This window comes from Nyctibius grandis, chromosome 19 (assembly GCF_013368605.1).
Source record: "Nyctibius grandis isolate bNycGra1 chromosome 19, bNycGra1.pri, whole genome shotgun sequence".
NCBI classification, from domain to species: Eukaryota; Metazoa; Chordata; class Aves; order Nyctibiiformes; family Nyctibiidae; genus Nyctibius; species Nyctibius grandis.
Window position 1 is genome coordinate 1,249,345 of NC_090676.1, and position 19,604 is coordinate 1,268,948.

The window sequence follows — 19,604 nt, forward strand, 5'->3', positions numbered from 1 at the left end:
ATGACGGTCCCTTATTGCCTTGCCACCACCGAGACAGCACCGGGCGAGGACTCACCGGCCGCGCAGGTACGTGCCAACCGCAGCACCGAGAGGATGAAGCTCCCAAGGACACCCACCAGCTGCTTCCCAGCAGCCCCACTGGAACCTTTTCCGCCCCCTTTTCCCACCTGCGTCCCCTCCCTCGCCCTGGCCACGCTCCTCTGCCACTGGCAGCCCCGTGCCCTGCTGTGGGCGAAGAACCAGGGGCTTCGTGGCACTCAGGGGAGCTGCAGCTCCCGGGGCACAGCGGGGCCAAGGACCCTGCCCGGGCACCCCGGGACATCCCACTGCCAACGTACCTCATCCAGGCGGTGCCACCGATGCCCCCGCAGCGCTGGCAGGGCGAGGAGGGGCTGCCAAAACGGGGCAGGAAAAGGGGAGAAAAACAAAGGGCTTTGGGCAAGAGCAAAAAGCAGCAGCACAGAAAGGGAGGAGGAAGCAAAGCAGCGTTAGAGCTCGGTCCCGTGTTACCTGGAGGAGCCCCGAGCTCCTGCAGCAACGTCCCGGCCACCACGGCCACCCTCAGCATGTCCTACCTGCGCCAGGCATCTCCCCGGGTCCCCTGTCCCCTTGTCCCGTTACCACGCCAGTTTTCGGTGCCCAGGCTTTGCTCGTGCCTGGAAAAGCCCCGAGCTGCGTCCGTGCACCTCAGGGGGCTGGTTACAGACTCGGTGGCCCAAGGAGGGTTGGGGGGTGTTGGCACCGAGACCGATCCCCCGTTACCGTTAACCTGTGGCTATCTCTGGTGAGGGCTGTGAGCCGCTGAGCTGGTCTCTCCTCCCACACAGCTCTACCTCAGGCAGGTTGGGACCCCGCAGAGGTTTCTGCTGCAGAAGAAGAACCACCTTCCAGCAGTTCCTTTCCTCACCTTTAAAAACGACCTGGAAACGCTTTCAGGACAAGGCTTCTCGGAAAAGCCGATGACTTTTGGAACAGGATCGCAGCAAACCCCAGCCCCGCGGCCACTGCTGCTGCTCGAGCTGAGCAGGGGGACACAGAAACCTCCCCCCGTCACCTCCTCCGGCTCCTTTTGCTGCCCCGAGCCGTGGGTGTCCCCGCTGCCAGGGTGCCAGGTGTGGCATCGGCATCGAAACAAACCCCAGCGAAGCTCTGGACAGCGGCTCATGGCTACAAAACCACTCGAAGGATGAGAGGAGCACCCACGGGAGCCCCTCAAAATAACGCAACGAGCCCAACTGTGAGCCACGGGGGTTGTTTTTAGAGTCGCTCCTGGGTGAGCAGGAGCGATGCCCCAGCTGTGCCCGCGCAATGGCAGCGGGACGGCCACCCTGGCACCCTACCTGCCGCTGCGCCCCGTCCCGCCGAGCACCCGCCGAGTCCGCACGGGCCGTGGGTGGTGGTTGTCCCTCCCGGTGTGGTCAGGCTGAGGTGGTCATGGGCGGCGGTGGCCAGGCGACGCTGGCTGGTGGCCCCGTGGCGGTGCCCGCTGGACTCGCCGCCCGCCGGCTCTCACCCCGCTTTTATGGCCACCGAGTCTCCTCCTGCGGCGGGGCCCGGCTGCGCTCGGCGCCGCGGAGCCAATCGGGGCGAGGGAAGCTGTGAATAATCAGCATCCTCATCACCTCCCGAGCTGGCTCTCCCGCAGCCCCCCGGCCACCCCGGGGACCAGGTGCATGTCCCACCGCTGCTCCTCCACCGGCTGCGTCCCTTGGGGACCCCCGTCGGGGCCAGCCTCGGTCCTTGGGACCGAAACGCGTGCCCCAAACACGGGAGGTGGCAGGGGACGGCGACGGGGTCTGTCTCCCCCCAGCCTCATGCCAGAGGAGTTTGGCTGCCGGGGGTGTGAATCCCCCCTGGGCACCAGATTCAAACCCTGCTCAAGGAGGAGGAGGGGGTGAAGCCTTGAGCCCCCCACCCCGCTGCCCGGGCTGGGGAGAGGCACCATCCTCGTGGCGATGCCGGGGAGAGGAGTGAGCCCGACCGCAGCCGCCGGGAAGGGCGAGAGGGTCTTCACACCCCGGGAAAGGCTGGTCCCCCCCTGACCCCCCCAGCCCGGCTGCACTGGGGCAGCAAAGCCCTCGCAGGGAAACCCCCCACCTCCGCACATCGGGGCTCAGACCCACCAGGCTCCCCCCACCACCACCCTCTCCCTGTCCCCCCTCCTCCTGGGGACAAACCCAAAGAGATGAGCCAAAGGGGCAGGGGGAGCGGGGTGGGGGGATGGAGACCCCCCCCACCTTCCCCGCTCAGCCCCGATTCCTGTTCCCACGGTTCCAAGCCTGATTTGGGGGTGAAGGAGGGCAGCACCGGGCAATACCAGGGCACCCCCCGAGCCCACGCACCACCGTCCCCCTGCACCGTGTCACAACAGGGGTGTGTGGCCGGGGGGTCCGGGGTGCAGACCCCACGGGGCCAGGCCAGCCCGTCCCCTCCGCCCCAGCGGGGGGTGAGTGCACCCCCCGCGCTGCCGGCACCGCAGCCCGTCCTCTTGCCTCGAAGACGCAGCTATTTTTATCGGAGCTCAAGAGGGACGTTTCCCAGCAACCTGCCTTTCTCCCTGGCTCCACCACCAGCTGCCGGACCCGGTGCCCCCTGCTCAGCCCTCCCCGTGCTGGCGAGGGGCACGGGGGCCGTCGGCATGGCTGGGACCCTCCCCAGGGTCCAGACACAGCTGGACGAGCAGGGCACCCTGCTCCAGCAGGTCCCCTGGCCCCAAGGCTGGCAGCCACCTCTACTAGCACCCACGTTTGGGGTGCCAGGCTCTGCTCCACAGAAAGCATGTGGGACCCCCCGGCTTTGTCTTGAAGGTGAATTTTGGCTCCCCTGGGCACGGTCTGTACCAGCACGGAGGGAGCAGGGTGAGGCAAGGGCAGAGCATCCTGCTGGGGACGACGGCGATGTCCCCTGCGGGACCCATCCCAGGAGGTGGCCGCGCTGCAAGGGGGGACAGAGGCTCAGGCCCCGCGGGGGCATGGGCAGAGGGCAGCCACGGCCCCCCTCGCTGTGGCGTGCTGGGCTGTGCGGGCGCAGAACAAAGCCAAGAACAAAACACAGCTGCGAACCACCACAGACACCCTCGTGGGGGGCTCGGCCAGGGGCTGTGGGCATCCCCCCCGCAGGCTTAGCCCTCGCTGCCGGGGCTGGCGGTCCCGTGGGCACCACAGACACGGCAGGGAGGAGCATTTCTTACACCAAACCCATTATTTCTATCAAATAGCCCTCCCAAACCCACGAAGTCCATCCCTACAGCCCGGCGGGCACGGAGAGAAAAGTCGTTTGTAATAAGGTTCCTTCCTCCGGGCTGATCCCCTTCGCGCCAGGAGGGACAGCGAGTTACTCCTGTCCCCTGTCTTGTTTCCTACGTGTGCCACAGACGAGCTGAGCTGGGCAAGAGGGTCCCCCCTGGGTCCAGGCAGGTGTGGGGGGTGACAGGGTGCCCCCCTCCCCGGTAAGGGAGCTGGGAGCGAGCGCACCCACCAGCAAGTGTAATTAATATTCATCTGTCGCTGCCTAATGGGAACCTGTCTCTGAGTCACGCTGACATTTCCCTGGGACAATGGTAATTAAGTACCTGGGTAAGAGAGATGTGCGGTAATAGCAAAGTTAAGTTTTCTTAAGTGCGTGAGTGAGGCTGGGCGAGGAGGGGGCCCAGCGCGCGTGCCAGGCTCCCGCGACAGCACGTGGGAGTTAATGGCAGCGAGTGTCACACGGCGCTGCCGCTCGGCCCCGACGCCCCCAGACCAGACAGAGCACCTCGAGGGTGCCCGGCTCCCATCCCAGCATGGGGTAAATCGTCCCCACGGGTGGGACGAGCTCTGCCAGCCCCCGGGCTGTCCCAGGGCAAAGGGACCGTGACCCAGCGCTGCCGGCGGGAGCATCCCACGGGAAGGCAGTCGCTCCGCTGCGGCTCCTCCAGCACCGGCAGCTTTATCCCAGCTGGTGGGCCAGGGCTTTTCCAGAAACGTCTCTGTTGCCCACTCTCCCTCCTGGCCCTAAAGTGACACCAGGTTGCCGCAGGCAGGGCGGGAGGTGGCCTTTGTGCAGGCAGACGTGGGCACAGGGTGGCAAGGGCTGCCTGCGGGGCGAGGGATGCGCCGGGCACAGTTCACGTGCCACGAGAGGACCTGACAGCCCCATGGGGAGAACTGCCCAGGGGGGCTTAGCCCGGGGGTCTGCTCCCCAGCACCCACGGGAGCTGTAGAGCAGGGGCAGGTCACCGCTGCGGGGGACACGGCAGCCGGCAGAGCAGCAGCGTGGGACCGGGAGCCGATGCAGCCCCTGCCTGCGTCACACTGCGGCGGCTCGAGGACACCGCGCAGCCCAGGCGGGCACACGTGTGGGCACACGGCGACCTCCCTGCGTGGGCAGGAGGCACAAGTGGCCACTCGACGCCAGTACGAAAAGCAGAGCCCATGTATACACGGCGAGTCACGCCGCTGCCATCGTCCTTGCCGTCGGCACGCGCCCGTGAGCGGCACCAGGAGCTGGAGGCTGCGGCACGGCCCCTCATCCCCCGGCCAGGAGGTGAAGTGGCTCCATTTAAAAGCAAATTGAGTTCAAACCACTCGTGGGAGCTGCAGCCTGCGCTGTGCCACCGCACTGCAGAGGGTCAGCTCCGCACGCTGGGCCCTGGTGGCTCTGGGGGTCTCTGTCCCCCCCGGGGAGGGTGGGCAGCGTGACACAGCGCAGAGCTGCCGCGGGCTGCGTGATCGCAGCAGCACGTGCCTCACAAGTGAGTCAAGAAACCGGGGATTTTTCGAGCTCCTCCGTAAAGCGGCTCTGCAGCCGCTCTCCCTGACCGGCCGCGAATGTCACCCGCGTGGGGGGCACGAAAACGCGGGGAGAAGCGGCTGGAAAAATACCTGTTAGGGGGTTCATCGCCACCCCCCCAAGCCCATGGGGAGCAGCATGGTGGCACGTGAAGCCCCGGGCCCCGGGGGCCGCCAGCTGCCCGCCCCAGCAGCCTGGCACCGGGGTTAGACCCCCTCACCATGGGGAGAGCAGATGCTCATGAAGTCCCGGCCAGGGGGTGAAGAGCAGTTTGGGGACAGAGCGTGGGACAGGGACCCCATCCCACACCACCCGCCTGCGGGAACGATGCGGCCAAACCAGCCCCGCGGGGAGCCAGGACCCAGGTCCCGGGGGATGCGGCCATCCGGGGGGACACACTGCGGCCCCGGGGGCTTCCACCCGGTCCCCGCCGCCCCTCGGGGTCCCGGCGTGCGGCAGCTGCTGTGCCCTGCTTTTGGTGATCGCCCAGCGGGCACCGCGACACCCCACGCCAGCCAGCCGGGCCCTCGGGGCAACGTCCCCCGGGATCTCACCGACTCTCCCGGTAAACCCCGCGGTGAGCCCCGGCAGAGGGGTCGGACCGTCCCGGGCAGGGTGAGCGCCCCGGGAGGGGTCCCCGGTTGCCGCCGGGGCTCCCAAACCTCCCCTCGATCCCTGCGCCCGCCCTTCCCGGTGCGGCTGCACAGCCCCGGTGCACCGACCCTCCGGCACCGCCCGGCTGGTGCGGCCCCCGGGGCACCGAGCCCCCCTCCCCGGTGCATCGCCCCCCCCCCTTGCGGCATCTCCCCTCCCCGGGGCACCGACCGGCCCGGCCCGGTGGGGGGGTGGGGGCGTGGCCACCCCCCGCCGTTACATAAGAGGTTACGTCACGGCACGCGGCGCCGCTCTCATCTCGCCGCCGCCCCGCCCCGCCCCGCCTGTTCCCACGCCGCCGCGCAGCGCCCGGCCCGGACCCGCCGCCGTGGCCCAGGTGAGCCCTGCGGGTCCGCGCCGTGCCGCTCCCCTGTGCCGTGCCGTGCCGTGCCCGGCGGGGAGCGGAGCGGAGGGGACACACCGGGGCGGCGGCGCCCGGCGGCCGCCCCCATGACCGGCCTGTTTACACCGGGGCGGCGCGTACCACAGCGGCGGGGAGGGCGGGGTGGCCGACCGCCGCGTTGAGCCCTCGCCGCGCTGAGGCGCCCTGGCAGCGCGGCTCCCCGGCTACCGGACACGGTGTGGAGAGACCGTACCGCCGCCGCCCGGGCCCGCCCCGCCGCTGAGGGGAAGCCGCGTCTCAGCGCGGTACCTACCGCCTCCCCCCCCCCGGCCGCCGCCGCCGTGGTTTGTCCCGCTGCGCCGCGATTGGCCGAGCGCTTAAGGGGGCGGGCAGGGCGCGCTTTTCCGCCCTCCGACGCGGCGGCGCGTGCCCCCTCGCCCGCGCGGCGCTCCCCGGCGCGGCGCTGCCCGGCGCGCGGGGCGGGGGGGGCGCGCGGCCCCCTGACGGCGGCGCCGCCGCGGAGATGGCGGACGGCGGCCGTTGCGGGACACAAAGGGCGATGCGGCGGCGGCGGCGGGCGGCGCGGCGGGGCCCTATGGCGGCGGCGGCAGCGGCTGCGGCGGCCGGGCCCGGCCCCGGCGGGGCCCCACGGTACAGCCTGCTGGCCGAGATCGGCCGCGGGGCCTACGGCGTGGTGTACGAGGCGGTGTCGGTCCGCAGCGGCGCCCGGTTAGCGGTGAAACGGATCCGTTGCGACGCCCCCGAGAACGTGGAGCTGGCGCTGGCGGAGTTCTGGGCCCTGACGAGCCTCCGGCGGCAGCACCCCAACGTGGTGCGCTTCGAGGAGTGCGTCCTGCAGCGGCACGGCCTGGGCCAGCGCATGAGCCACGGCAACAAGCGCAGCCAGCTCTACCTGCGCCTCGTGGAGACCTCCCTCAAAGGTACCCCACCCCCCCCGGGCACCCCATGCTGCTGCCGCGCCGGGGAGCCCCCCACAGGGCACCCCAGCCTCGTCCTCCCCCGGGTTATCCACCCCCGAGCACCCTGGGTCTGCCCCCTCCCTGCCACCATCAGTGCCCCCGCAGCAGGTCACCTCTGGGATACCCCACGCAGGGCACCCTGGTGTCCCCTCGCTTCCCCTGGGGCACCCTGACCTGCAGCTCCTGGGCTGCCCTTCCCAGACACCCCCAGCCCTTGTCCCCCACCATCACCCCATTGCTCAAATCCCTCCTTGGCATCACCTGCCCTCAGAGGAGCACCCAAAGCTCCCCCCCACCTCTCGCAACACCCTTCCCTCCACCTTAACTCACCACCTTGCCAGTATAACCACCCCGGGCTCCCCCCACTGCACCCCTGGTCGTCTCAGTCTCCTTTGTCACCCCTGCCAGCCCTGGGGTCCCTCTATGCTGCAGCGGTACCTGCCCCAGATATTCTCCCCTCTGCTCCTGCCACCCGCCTCAGTCCTGTCCCTGCAGGGCTCCCCCACAGGGTCCTGCTGCTGCCCCCAGCACCCCTCTTTGCTGCCACCCACCCCAAGCACCCCCTGGGACTCCTGCACAGCATCACCTGTCCTGGGCCCTGCCCTGTGCTGTGCCCTTGGGCTCTGCCTGGGTGTTCCCTCCATGCTCTCGGCTTCCTCTGTGTGCTGCTCCCAGGGACACCCCTCCCTGAGCGCCCACCCCGTGCCCTGGCAGCCCCGTGCCCTGGCAGCCCCGTGCCCTGGCAGCCCCGTGCCCTGGCAGCCCCGTGCCCTGCCCTTGGGGCCCCTCTTTGTGCCCTTCACCTCTGAGGGACCCCATTGTCACCTCCTGGCTCACACCCAGCCCCAGGGAGCATCCCTGTGTGCTGCCCTTAGCCCTTCCCTGCACCCCCTGCCAGCACTTACCTCCTCCTTCATCACACCCCCTCCTGGGGCTCCCTCTACTACCCTGACCTGCACCACAGCCCATGCGTGTCCCCTGGGGACCTTCACCAGTCTGCCCCCGTCACACCAAGGGGACATCTCCCCACTCTCTGCCTGGCACACAGTCCAGTCTCACTCTGAGCACCCCGAGGCTGCAGCCCGTTGCGGTGCCCTGCCTGCTCCCCCGAGCTCTTACAGCTTTGGGACCGTTCTTAGCGCTCTCCTGTCCCCATTCCCCTCCCAAGTGCTGGCTCTGTGGGGACAGCCCTGGAAGCACCCAGTGACTGTAGCCTGGGCTGACACCCCCCATCTTCCCCTGGGGTCCCTCAGCAGCATCATGGGGCTGTCAGGGGTCACCTTCTCCTGCCACAGTTGGTGACTGTGATGGTGACATCTCCGAAATGCTCCCTCCCTCCCTTTGCTCCCTCGGCTGCTCGTCAGACCCAGCTCTGCCAAGGTGCAGCAAAGATATCGAAAAATAGGGGAGCCCCCTCGATGCCCCCGTGCCCCCCAGCCTCCTGCAGCCAGAGCCAGCTCACCCCAACCCCCCCTTCCCCAAACTTGTGTGCCAGGACTCCCGTACGCCCCTCGGGGAGCTCAGTCTCCCTGTGCCCCCCCCAGCTGAGCCACCCAGTGTAGGCAGTCTCCAGACCCTCCAACAGGCACAGACTCCATGCAAGGCTGCTGAGACCCGTCCTCCGGGCAAACCTCTGGCTCTCAGACTGCCCTTGCCCTGCCTGTCCCCTCCGTGCTCCTGGTGGGACATGTCTGGACCTTCCTGCCTCCCCCCCTGTGCAGCCCCGATACCGCTCTCCCTTCACACTCCACACACAACCACCCAAGGGACCCCTGACACAAGGGCAGTGTCCTGTTTTCTGGGTGCTTCCTTCACGTGCCCCCTCTGCAAGGAGCCAACTCTTCCCTTCCCATGCCCAGCTGTAGCAAGTCAAGCTCTTCCTGGCAGATATGGGGGGTCTCCTGCCCCCTCTTTACCATGTTGGATGCCCTGAGAAGAGGTGACACGGCTTAGGGAAAGCTCTCGGGTAGCTCTAGGTGTTCCCCATCTCTAGGCAGGGAGAGCCCCCCCCGCCTTCCCTGCCGTGGGGGTACTTTGCCCCGCTCCTGCTGCAGCCCCCTAAGGAGGGGAGCGGGGCTGGGCTGTCCCTCCCAGGGCTGGAGAGCAGCAGCTTCGCTCCCCAAACCAGAGCACGTTCGTTCTCCCCTCCATCTGCCTTCCTCCTGACAGCCCTCTGGCCACGGGCTGGGGCAGAGGCTGTGCTCGCTGCCTTGCCAAGCTCTGGCTCTGATATGACACCGAGAAATATTTTTCAAAACAAAAGCCTGAGCTAGGTGAGAGCCTCCCAGCTCTGCCTGCTCTCCTCCACCGTGCGCGGTGCTGCTGCTCCGGCCGAGGTGGCCGGCACGTAGCTGTGCTGCCGTGCCATTCTGCACGACCGCAGCTGGGCTATTTACGGGCCGGCACAGATGCTGTGCCAACGTGCCGGGGCTCAGGGCACGGCCGGGATTAATCGGGGACTTTCTGAATCGGGAGCGCAACTGTCGGGATAGCGGGTGATGTTGGGTCTCAGCTACAGCGCAGAGCCTGAACCTTCATCACTTTGATGAGATGTGGAATGATAAATTTAAGGTCAGAGTGTGAAAAGGAAGCTGAGAGCCCAGCACTGAGCCTGGAGGGGAGGGATGTACTTGAGCGGGGTGCTTGGTGCCCCGATACACGTGCATCTTTGCCCCTCTTGTTCCCAACCCAGAGCAGTGATAGAGCTGCCTTATTAAGTGAGCAGGTATAAGGTGTGGCTTCCTCATGTCACCCGTGCTCAGCCTCACTCGTGGGCTGCCCTGGCATCGCCCACGGGTGTTACCATGGTCCAAGCACCCAGGCTTCATGCTGCCAGCTCTCATCTCTGGTGCAGCCCCTTTGCACAGAGGGAGGCAGGGGTTGCACTTGGCAGTGGGGAGTGGGAGGCACTTCTGCTACCATTAAAGGTTTTTTTTTTCCCCCTCTGTGATGCTAAGCAAATTAGCAAGCTGTTAACGAGCTCCCAGGCTCGGTCGTGGGAGGGCTGCTGCAAGGACGGAGAGGGGATGCTCGCTTCGTGCTGGGGAACGGGTCTGGCCTGTCGCCTGCATCTCTTCAGCTCTTGGCTGCTTGACTTCTGTTTGCTAACATCTCATCTTTAGGAAGCGGCTTGCCAGCTCTTTATGTTTCATGCTGTTTGTTTTGAAGGCAGGAAGATGATTTAACAACTAAAACACTTTCAGATTATAGGGAGAAAATGAGGAAATATTACTGTTGGCTTAAGCCTCTCCTAGCAGAGCTCCACCCAAAGTGAAGAGCACGGTACTTGCAGCTACCGCAGGGTCAGTGACGTCCTCCTGCGCTTGCTGAGGTGCAGGGGCCAGGTTTTAAATCAGAGCAAACCCGAGGTGGTGGCAGCGGTGTGAGCTGGGGCTGTCCTGGCTGTGCAAAGGTCTCTGCTCCCGGGATGAGCAGCCGTTGTGCTCATCTCACCAAAGGGTGCCTCTCCCTGGAGAAGCTGCTTTTCCTGGTCAGCATTTTGGTCTCCAGAGCCAAGCTGTCCCGTGCTGCTCCCTGGTGGCCCTTGGCCTCACGAGCTGAGCCCTGCTCCAGCACTTTAGGGTCTCATTTGGCCCCTCAAAGTGCACCCAGGGCCCTGGATCTCCAGCCTGTTCTCGGGCCCTCCCATCCCCCAGACCTAACCTTCATCTTCTGAGGGCAGGGAGGTGCAGCCAGACCCTGCTGTTGTGCAGACTGTCATTTCCATAGCAGTAGCCATGGATACAGACTGTTTGTGCAAATAACCAATATTCCCACCCACACCGATCACTGACCCAGCGCTTGGTGTCCCTGGTAGTCCTTGGCTTTACCTGCTGCTGGGAGTTAGCTTTCCCAGATGCTCTCTAGGGCTTTGCTAAAACAAAACCCAACTTTGTCGAACGGGTGGAGTTCTTTAACTGCTTTCAAAACACTCAGGTTTGGCTGTGTGACTTGTTAACTGTGGCAGAGGCGAGTGGCGTCCTCCAGCTTCTCCCTTACGGTGCTTGAAGGTAAAAAACAAACTTAGTTCCTAGAGCAAAGCGATGCCCTGGTTGTGTGTGCGGTCTCTGTTTGTCACCTGGGTGCTTTGTGTAGGTGATATGGGGTCTGGCAGTGGTGTTTGCATTTTGGCATTGGCTAATGGGGTCAGATCTGACCCCGATAGCCGATATGATGCTGTTGCATTTCTCCATGTGTCTAGTTTCTGTGCAAGAGAGTGGTTTGCCTTAGCAGGGGGGGTTGTGGTGGATGCCATGAATTGGCCCTGAGATGCTCTGAGCTTGAAGAACTCACTGAGATGTCTGGTGAAGGAAGAAGCTGTTAAGGGTGTAATATTGAGTAGTGAGGCAACAGTTATATTCATAAGCGTGGCTGGCATTGCACTGAAATCTTGTTTGCTACTCGGGCCTCCAATTTCTTCTCTTGTTGGCATTTAACAAAAGCTGTATGGGGTGGCAGAGCTCCCCTAGCACAAACACAAGGCTTGAACGCACAGATCTCAGCTTAAGAGCCAGCGTGCCACAAGGCTTTGACACTGGTGTGACTGCTGTTAGCAAGGACTGGCCCAGCCTTAAGGGATGGGATTTATTCTTACCCTAGTGAAGCGTAAGGTATAAGTCAGCCTTTGCCTCCTGCAGCAGAGCTCAGGTGGGAGAGCTGGCGTTCACATACAACTGATTTTTTTTCTCATAAACTCACTGCTAATTTAGTGTCTGCTGCTTTGGCTTCCAGAGCCTGGGGGGAATTGCCTGATGGTAGCGCAGGAAAATAACCCTCCACTCCCAAGTTCCCCGCGAGCACGCGAGAGGATGTGTGCCCGGCCTCGCTCGCGTGCCTGCGCTGTGCTGGGAACACGTCCCCGAGCTGGCTCCCGGGCAGTGGGCTCAGATAAACGTGGCGCTGGCGTGTGACACTCAGCAGGAGCCTAAAGCACTTGAAACCACAGCGGTGCCAGCGTCACTGCTGGTGCCCTGCAGTGCCATGGGTCACAGCCACGTTCCTAAGGCCTTTACTACCCGTGTAAACCAGACCCGTTCCTTGCCCGTGCTGAGTTAGTGTGGATGTTTTGTAACGTTGTCTGAAAACCCCTCTTTTGCCTCTGTCCCTTTTGGTTAGGTGAGAGGATCCTGGGCTACGCGGAGGAGCCGTGCTACCTCTGGTTCGTCATGGAGTTCTGCGAAGGGGGAGACCTCAACCAGTACGTGCTGTCACGAAGACCCGACCCAGCGACCAACAAGAGCTTCATGCTGCAGCTGACCAGCGCCATTGCCTTCCTGCACAAGAACCACATCGTCCACCGGGACCTGAAACCAGACAACATCCTGATAACAGAGAAGTCTGGCACCCCAGTTCTTAAGGTGGCCGACTTCGGGCTCAGCAAGGTCTGCGCTGGCGTGACCGCTCGGGGCAAGGGCGGTGGGCACGAGAACAAAAATGTGAATGTGAACAAGTACTGGCTGTCCTCGGCTTGCGGCTCCGATTTCTACATGGCACCCGAGGTCTGGGAGGGCCACTACACCGCCAAGGCCGACATCTTCGCCCTCGGCATCATCATCTGGGCCATGATTGAGAGGATAACTTTCATCGATGCGGAGACCAAGAAGGAGCTGCTGGGGACCTACATCAAGCAAGGGACTGAGATTGTGCCCGTTGGGGAAGCGCTGCTAGAAAACCCAAAGATGGAGCTGCACATCCCTCAGAAACGCAGGACTTCCATGTCTGAGGGGATCAAGCAGCTCTTGAAAGACATGTTGGCTGCTAACCCGCAGGATCGACCTGATGCCTTTGAGCTTGAAACCAGAATGGACCAGGTTACATGTGCTGCTTAAATTCGGGGCAGGGCACTGCTGTGCTTTGCAGTTGGGTAAGTGATCCGCAGTTTTTGTATGATTCTGTCTGCTGTACCAGCCTGATAATGCACTTTGTAGTGACACAAAGGAGTCTTTTATGTTCCTGTAGCTATTTCTATAGTGACTCATCAGAGCACTGCTGCTGAGGTTTTTTTCCACCTATTCTACTGCAAAAATAAAGTAGAGGTGAGAAACAGAATTAGCAACTGCACGTCCCGCTGCTGCCCAAAGGCCCAGCAGAGCTGGCAGGGCCGGGCAGGAGCCCTGCTCCTCAGAGGTCCTGGCTGGTGGCCGAGACAGGCTGGTGCACGGCAGAGAGACCTGCGAGCACCTTCTGACATCAGCTTTGGGTATGTCTGTCTCTCCCAGAGGCAGGGAAGGAGCTGCCAGTTCTGCCTCTGCTATGTGGTATAATTTCTACCTCGTGTTTAGGACAGTCCCTGTCCCCTCTGAGACTCAGACAGGACAGCTCGGGGCTCGGTGAGCAGGCACCGAGTGGGGTGGCAGGTCCGTCTCAGCACAAAGCTGTCTACTTTCACCCGCGAGGCACATGGGTCCATCATGTGGGACCGTCTCGTTTCGTTTCCTTGCTAAAGGCAGGACTTCCCTCTGGTGTGAACGGCAGTTGCCCAAACCCAGTTCGATGCTTTGGTGTCCAGCATCTGAGCCTGTAGACCTGTGTCTGCTCAGGAAGGAAGCTTATAGAACAGTCATGCTCAGGCTGAGCTCAGCTCTGTTCAAGCAGAGTCCCCTCCCTTCTCCCACCACCCTGATTCCTAAATAGTCCCAAACTCAGAGGTCCTGATCCTGAGGCCTGGGTGGTCACGCAGGACCCCCAGGGACATGGGGTAGCTGGCGGTGTCATTAACCAGTGACACTGAAGGACTGGGAGGCGTTGCCTGTGTGGCAGAGCTGTCTGCACCCAGGAGCTGTTACTAGGGGTTCTCCTGGCCAGACACTTAATTGAAACTGAAAAATCACAGATTACAAGGGGCGAGGCTGACATCTTCCCAGCACAGGTTCTTTCTCAAGCTCCTGCAGAGCTGCCCGACCCTTGCTGATCACAGGAGACCTCTGAAAGCCAGTGTCAGGTGCTGGCATTGCAGCTTGGGCTCCCAGCCCTTCCCTCACCCCAAACCACACAGATCTGCTGCACCAGAGCAGACCACAGGTACAGGAGAGCAAAGAGGGATGAAGTGGCTGCCCTCACCAGCAGACACCCAGCCTTGTGGCCAGTGGCTGTGTGCCTGGCCCGCTCCCGAGGGCGAGCCCCCAGCAGCAGGGTGCTGGGGACCGTGGGGGCATATTGGCAGGTTTGCTAAAAAAAAAACCAACCCTCCTTGCTGCCCACCTGAGGGTTTCTGAGCTTAAGTAAAGCGATGTGCTGCCCCTCCCTGCCCTCTGGGTGTGCCTGGGGAAGCTTTGTGCTGTTTGCAGAGAAAGAGGAGTATGGGAATGGAAAGGCCCATTGGGTAGGTCTAGTTCTGTCACTGCTACTTTGTCCAAACTGGTCCACAGACCATCCCCTCCCCATGCTGGCATGAAATATTTAATGCCCTTAAGTGCAAGTAATTGATACGACTGCTTCTGCCTGGGGCTGGGGCTGGGTCCTGGTCCCAGTGCGAGTGTGGGGCTGGGGATTAGGGTGGGGGAGTGAATCTGCAGAACATGAGAGCTGGTTGTAACAGAGTTCTGGGGCAAGAGCGGGGCACCTCGTGCCCCAGGGCCAGGCGTGGGTCTCCTCCGGCTGCTGCAGCGAGGCGGAGGGTCAGGGTTTGATGCCGTTGCCATCTGCCATTGCTCTGCGCTGACACGATGCTGCTGAGTTATGCAACCAGCCCGTACCCTCCGGGGAAAATTCATCCTGCGCATATCTGCAGAATAGTACATGCAGGGATGACAAACACCGAGGGGACAGTCCTACCCTGGGGCTGTTTGCTTAAAACCCAGCTGCCTTCTGCAACCCCCCCTCTCCATCCGAGGCCAGAGCCAGCCCTGAGTCTGCACTGACCCAGCTCCCTCGGTGACACAGCTGCAGCAGAGAGGGATGCGCTTACACAACGCAACCTGGCACGTGTCACATGGCCGCTTGGCCCAGATAGGAGCCCGGCGCCAGCCATATGTTCCCCACAAACCTAAAACGTGCTGTGGGGAGCGTTCCTCTGCCTTGTTTATGGGGCAGCAGAATATTTGGTGTGCTTTCCTATAGGGTGTTTCTGATGCGCTGTGTATTTGTGCATTCAGATCAGCCTACCTCTGGCTGTCGTTAAGTGCAAATCTTAAATCGGAAACCTCCTTGAGAAGCTTAAAATGGGATTTAGAGCAGGGCCTGAGTTCTGCTCTCAGGGAATTTAAGTTGACCGAGAAACTCAAGTGACCTCTTACGACTTAATTGTGGCACTGGCGTGTGGCTTAGAGTGCTGCGGGGTCACGCAGTGAGGAGCTCTTCCCCAGGACAGCTTCAGACCCTGCTCAGCCTTGGTTCATGTCCTAACCTGGAAAACTGTAACCCTCCCTGACCCAGGCAATCCCCTCCCTGACCCAGGCAGTCGGATGTTTGCTTATTCTTTACTATGCCACTGACTCTTCTGATGTTCCTTCACGTCCCAGCAGCTTTGCCTTCAGTTCTGCTATGGATGCTGCATGTACCTGCCGGTCAGCAGGCTTCATGCTCTGGTACCCTTCCAAAATGCAGCTATTAAATGTCAGTGCTCAGCCAGGGAAGTGTTTCTGGTTTGGTTTCTGCTGGGTTCTGGGGTGGAGATGAGCCTGCTTATCCCCTTGCTCCCCTCCCAGCACTGCTGGTGGCCCTGGGGGGCAGGTGCAGCAGAGGTGGGCAGCATTTCCCTGGGCAAAATGAAGATCTCTTTTTTTATTTGAACACTCCGCTTCCCCACCTTGTGCAGAAGGAGTTCAAAGGCTGAGATGGCTGTTCCCAAACGCATGCCCTTTGGGCAAAGAGGACAAAAACCTTTCTGGTACAAGTAGGGAGTTGCTGGACTGCGCTGGGTACCTGCTGATCCTCTCTTGATTGCCCTGTGATAGCCCAGCACTGTGGCTGCACACGAAGGAGTATTTCACCCTCCTTGTGGGTACTGGTGGGTTGGGGCTGCTCTCCTCTCTCCTTCTTCCCTGCAATGTGAACATCTTTTTTCCTTGAGTGTCGTTTTGAGCTCCTCAGGGCAGGTGAGGGGCCTACTGTGGGTGCTGCTTTGCTGGGACCCTCTGACGTGGGGGGTTTGTGCAGTGTGGATTGAGGCACCCTTAGATGAGTTGCTGAGGAGTGAGGTACAGCGAGAGCACGAGGCTGTTTGCTGCTGGCTGGAGTGGCACCAGTGGGCTTGGCCACAGGAACGGGGAGCAAGTGGCAGCATCACCCACCGCCTGCAGTCAGACATGTAGAAAACTTTGTAGTTTTAATTCACAAAGGCTATCAAACCACAATGGTTGTGCTCAGTGGAGAAGGCAGCTTGTTCTGGTAGATCCCATTCCGTGATATTTTCACTGCGGATAAAACAGCAGGTCTGATTTTGGGGTGGATGCTCAAGGTGGATGGCAGGAATCTGTGCATGCGGTGCAGAGTGCAGCATCTCAGGGGCTGCCTTCAGCAGGGAGGTGTCTGGCGGCCGAGGCCAGCCTGGTTCACTCCAGCACTCCTCCTCCTCTGTCACTGGTTCTGATCATTCCAGTTTCAGCTGGAAGTAACTGTTTGCATTTGCATTGTTCTTCTCTTTGCGTTTTCAAAGTGCAACGGGAGCTGATGCTGAACAAGCTCGTCTGCTCTCCCTGCCCGACGGTGTCTATCCCCAGCGAGAGCTCACTGGTGCTGTGCCCAGCCGCTCCTGAGCACCCCTAACAAACTGCTGCCCTACAGGATTGCAGACCTGGAGGGCAGGGATCGCACAGCAGCAGCATCTCTGCGAGCTGTCAGCGAGCTGGGCTGTTGCATCAAGTTAGCTCTTGTCTGTTAGTACCACTCAACTCAAACTTGACCATGCGGTAGAAGTGCCCTGTCCCTGCTGGCCAGGAACAGGGGAGCAAGTCAAGGAAAAAGCAGTTTAATTTCTGAAACAATGTTGGTTTTGACTTCAGGCTGTTTGCAGTGTGGTTTGGGAATCTGGGCATGGACAAAAGCCATGGGACAGTGAAAGCAAGGTGGGTTCCTCTTCTTGGCCATAGTGGTGGGTGCAGTGTCGCAGGGTCACCCCGCAGAGTGGTGACATCTTTCTGGGCAGCGTTGATTCTACCTGGGGAGGAGCAAAGCCCAGAGGATGAACTGGATCACATCACCTCTGGCCAGATGTGTTCGTGTTTGCTCAGCATCACCCCTGCTCTCCCTCCTGGGGGAGGCCGCTGCGGTGGGATTTAAGGAAGGAGTGCGTCACAAATATATGTACAGAGCATGAGAAAGGACTTGGGAGATAAAGCAGGCTCTCAGCCCGTTCCCACACAGGGGTAGATGATGTGTTTAACACAAGAAGGTGCTGGGTTATCTCTCCCTCCCCCGTGCCAAGTCCTCTGATACCACGCAGACCACATTGCCACCTCTGCCGTGACCCACGCGTTAGTGTCATCCTCCTTAGGTGCTGGATGGGGACTCCACAGGCTGCTGGTTCATATCCTGTCGATGCCGAGTGAACATTCGAGCTGATTAAGACTGTAAGTGGCATCAGTGGAGGGATTAAAAGCCCTTGAATGGCCCCTGAAACAACGTGCGTCAATGGAGCGAGCTGCGAGCTCGGGGCTGCTCAAGCAGGCGCCTTCCCTGAAAATGCTCCTGCTCCAGGGAGGCACGAACAGAACCCGCTGCCCTACTTGCTAATGAAGCTGTGCCACAGGAGGAATCTTCCAGAAAATTCCTCGCACGATTGCCCCTGCCCTGATGGCCGGGTGCCTCTCGCCCCCCTGCCTTCTCAACCAGAAAAGCTGCTTTTCTGATGGCAGCCTGCAAAGGTGGCACCTCCTGGTTACCCTTCCCTGAGGAGCAGCGTGCCCATGGCCCTGGCGTCTGCTCCGAGCAGCGCAGGCAGCCTCGGGCACGGATTTCTTTAACGAGATTTCCCAGGGCTGAGGGATTTGAGTAATTTGCTGGACAGTGGCAGTTTTTCTTCAGCAGGTCCCTCCTGCTGCTCCGTCGCTGTTGTCTGTGTCTCTGCAGAGCCCCTCGCTCATTCCTGGGGGGAGAGGACCTGGCCGTACCCCCAGTGTGGATCTGCCCCTGCTGAAGTGGGGGGTGGCTAAATCCACCCCTTCCCCCTGATTTTTTTCCACATGACTGAGCTTAGAGCTTAAGCTTGGAGAAAAGTTTAACTGCTCGAAAATGACCCCCTGTGCATAGCCTGAGGGGTGAAGCAGGGCCCTCCCCTTGGGGTGAAGATTTGCACGTGTTTCAGTGACTTCCAGCCCTGTCCCCCGCTGTGGGAAGCCCTCGAGGTGCTGGTGGGCAGAGGTGGCAGCAGCGGGGAGACCCCCGGCTCCCTCCATCAGGCAGGTGGGTCCCAGCTTTCATCGAACTGTCGCTGCCCAAGCCCTGGCCTCAGCTCTGCTGGTCCCTCCTCTGAAGGCTGTGACATCCTGAGTGATGTATTTCCCACACAGAAGTGACATCGCGTGTGCTGTTCCTCTGCCGGGCCCAGCCCTGCTGCTGAACGGGATGTCTGCAGGGAATTTGCTGGGTTGCAAACAAACCAGGAGGAAAATGCTGCTGGCTTACGTGCGGAGTCGAGCGTTTCTGTGCCCCTGAGCTAGGAGGTGCGGTGCCAGGGCTGTGGAGGAACCAGGGCAGCACCCTTGGTGCTACAGGGGCCATGGGGGATGCTGGGCATTGGGGCTTTGGCCAGAGCAGGGACCGCTACAGCAAAGATCTGGCAGGATGTCATCACAATGTAGTAACTGGGACAAAACCGCTGACAAACCTGACCTCTCTTTCTCCTTTCTTGTTTTTCTTGCAGATTTATTTACCAGGGACCCATAATCTCCGTTATTTACGTGCAACGAGGGAAGTCAAAGATAAGGGAAGATGGTGAAATAGAAGATCTCTGGTCTGCAAGATCTCTGGCAATGTGAAATCTTTGGGTGTTACTTTGTTTTGTTGGGCAGAGGTGTGCTGGGGTGCGGGAGGGGGCTGCGGGGGCCTGCAGAGGGGCACAAGCTGGCAGCTATCGTGCTCACGAGACTTCTAAACAAGATCCAGACAGCAGGGCTGCCCCTGCCCAGCCCTCCCCATGTCCCCTGTGCTGCCGTTGACTCAGTAGATGTTTCTAGAGAAGATCTGGTTCTATAAGGAGGTGGGAGTTGGCAGCCTGGCAGTAAGGGGTGCTGCCAGGCACCAGCTCTGAGTCTGTCTGGGCACAACTTTGGGTTTAAAGCTGTTGCTTTCATCTAGGGCAAACGGGAACAAAGGGATTGCTGGGTTTGCACTGGGAGTGCAATGCTTTAGAAAAAGTGAGTCTCTCGGACCACGTGTTGCAAGCAGCTAAATAACTTCATAGCCAGGCAGCTTCTGAATAGGTGGAGGCTGCCCAGGCTCTGAGCAGTTGGCAGTAGGATAGAGTAGCATAAACAAGCTGGAAAGCCCTTTGGCAAGGCAGGGCTGCTGCTGGGGCCTTCCTTCTCCCCGAGCTGGGTTTCACTGGTGATGTTTGTTGTGGTCTTCCTATGCAGAGGGCAACGGGGAGCCTGTAAGTACGTTTTCAGGTGGACATCATCTGCAGACAAGAGGAACAGAAAGCAGTCCACTGCTCTGGTCCATTTAATGCCAAACTTCAGTCGTTAGGAACAACACTTGGGAGAGGAGGAGGTTTGGCCTGAGTGGCAGGATTCTAGCCTCCCATGAGACACTTTTCCCTGCTAGATAACTATCTGCAGGAAGCAAAAGGCAATGCTGCTGTTTAGGTTTGGTTACAGTACAGATCAGGTAAGGAGACTGGAACCTCAGGCTGAGCAGTCAATACTCCTTGCCTGTGTTTAGAGTAACACTAATATTCTGGGGCTGACCCCGTGTTGGTC

General features: G+C 61.2%; 1 protein-coding gene across 1 annotated transcript; it reads left to right on the forward strand.

Annotated features, from left to right (window-relative positions):
- STK35 (serine/threonine kinase 35) lies at positions 1-18,664 on the forward strand. Its single transcript, XM_068416475.1, is given in 6 exon segments — positions 1-66; positions 828-1,084; positions 5,979-6,228; positions 6,231-6,708; positions 11,863-12,610; positions 18,548-18,664. Coding segments are annotated over 5 exon segments (1,764 nt in total). The 3' UTR covers positions 12,576-12,610; positions 18,548-18,664.
- Positions 18,665-19,604: the final 940 nt, after the last annotated feature.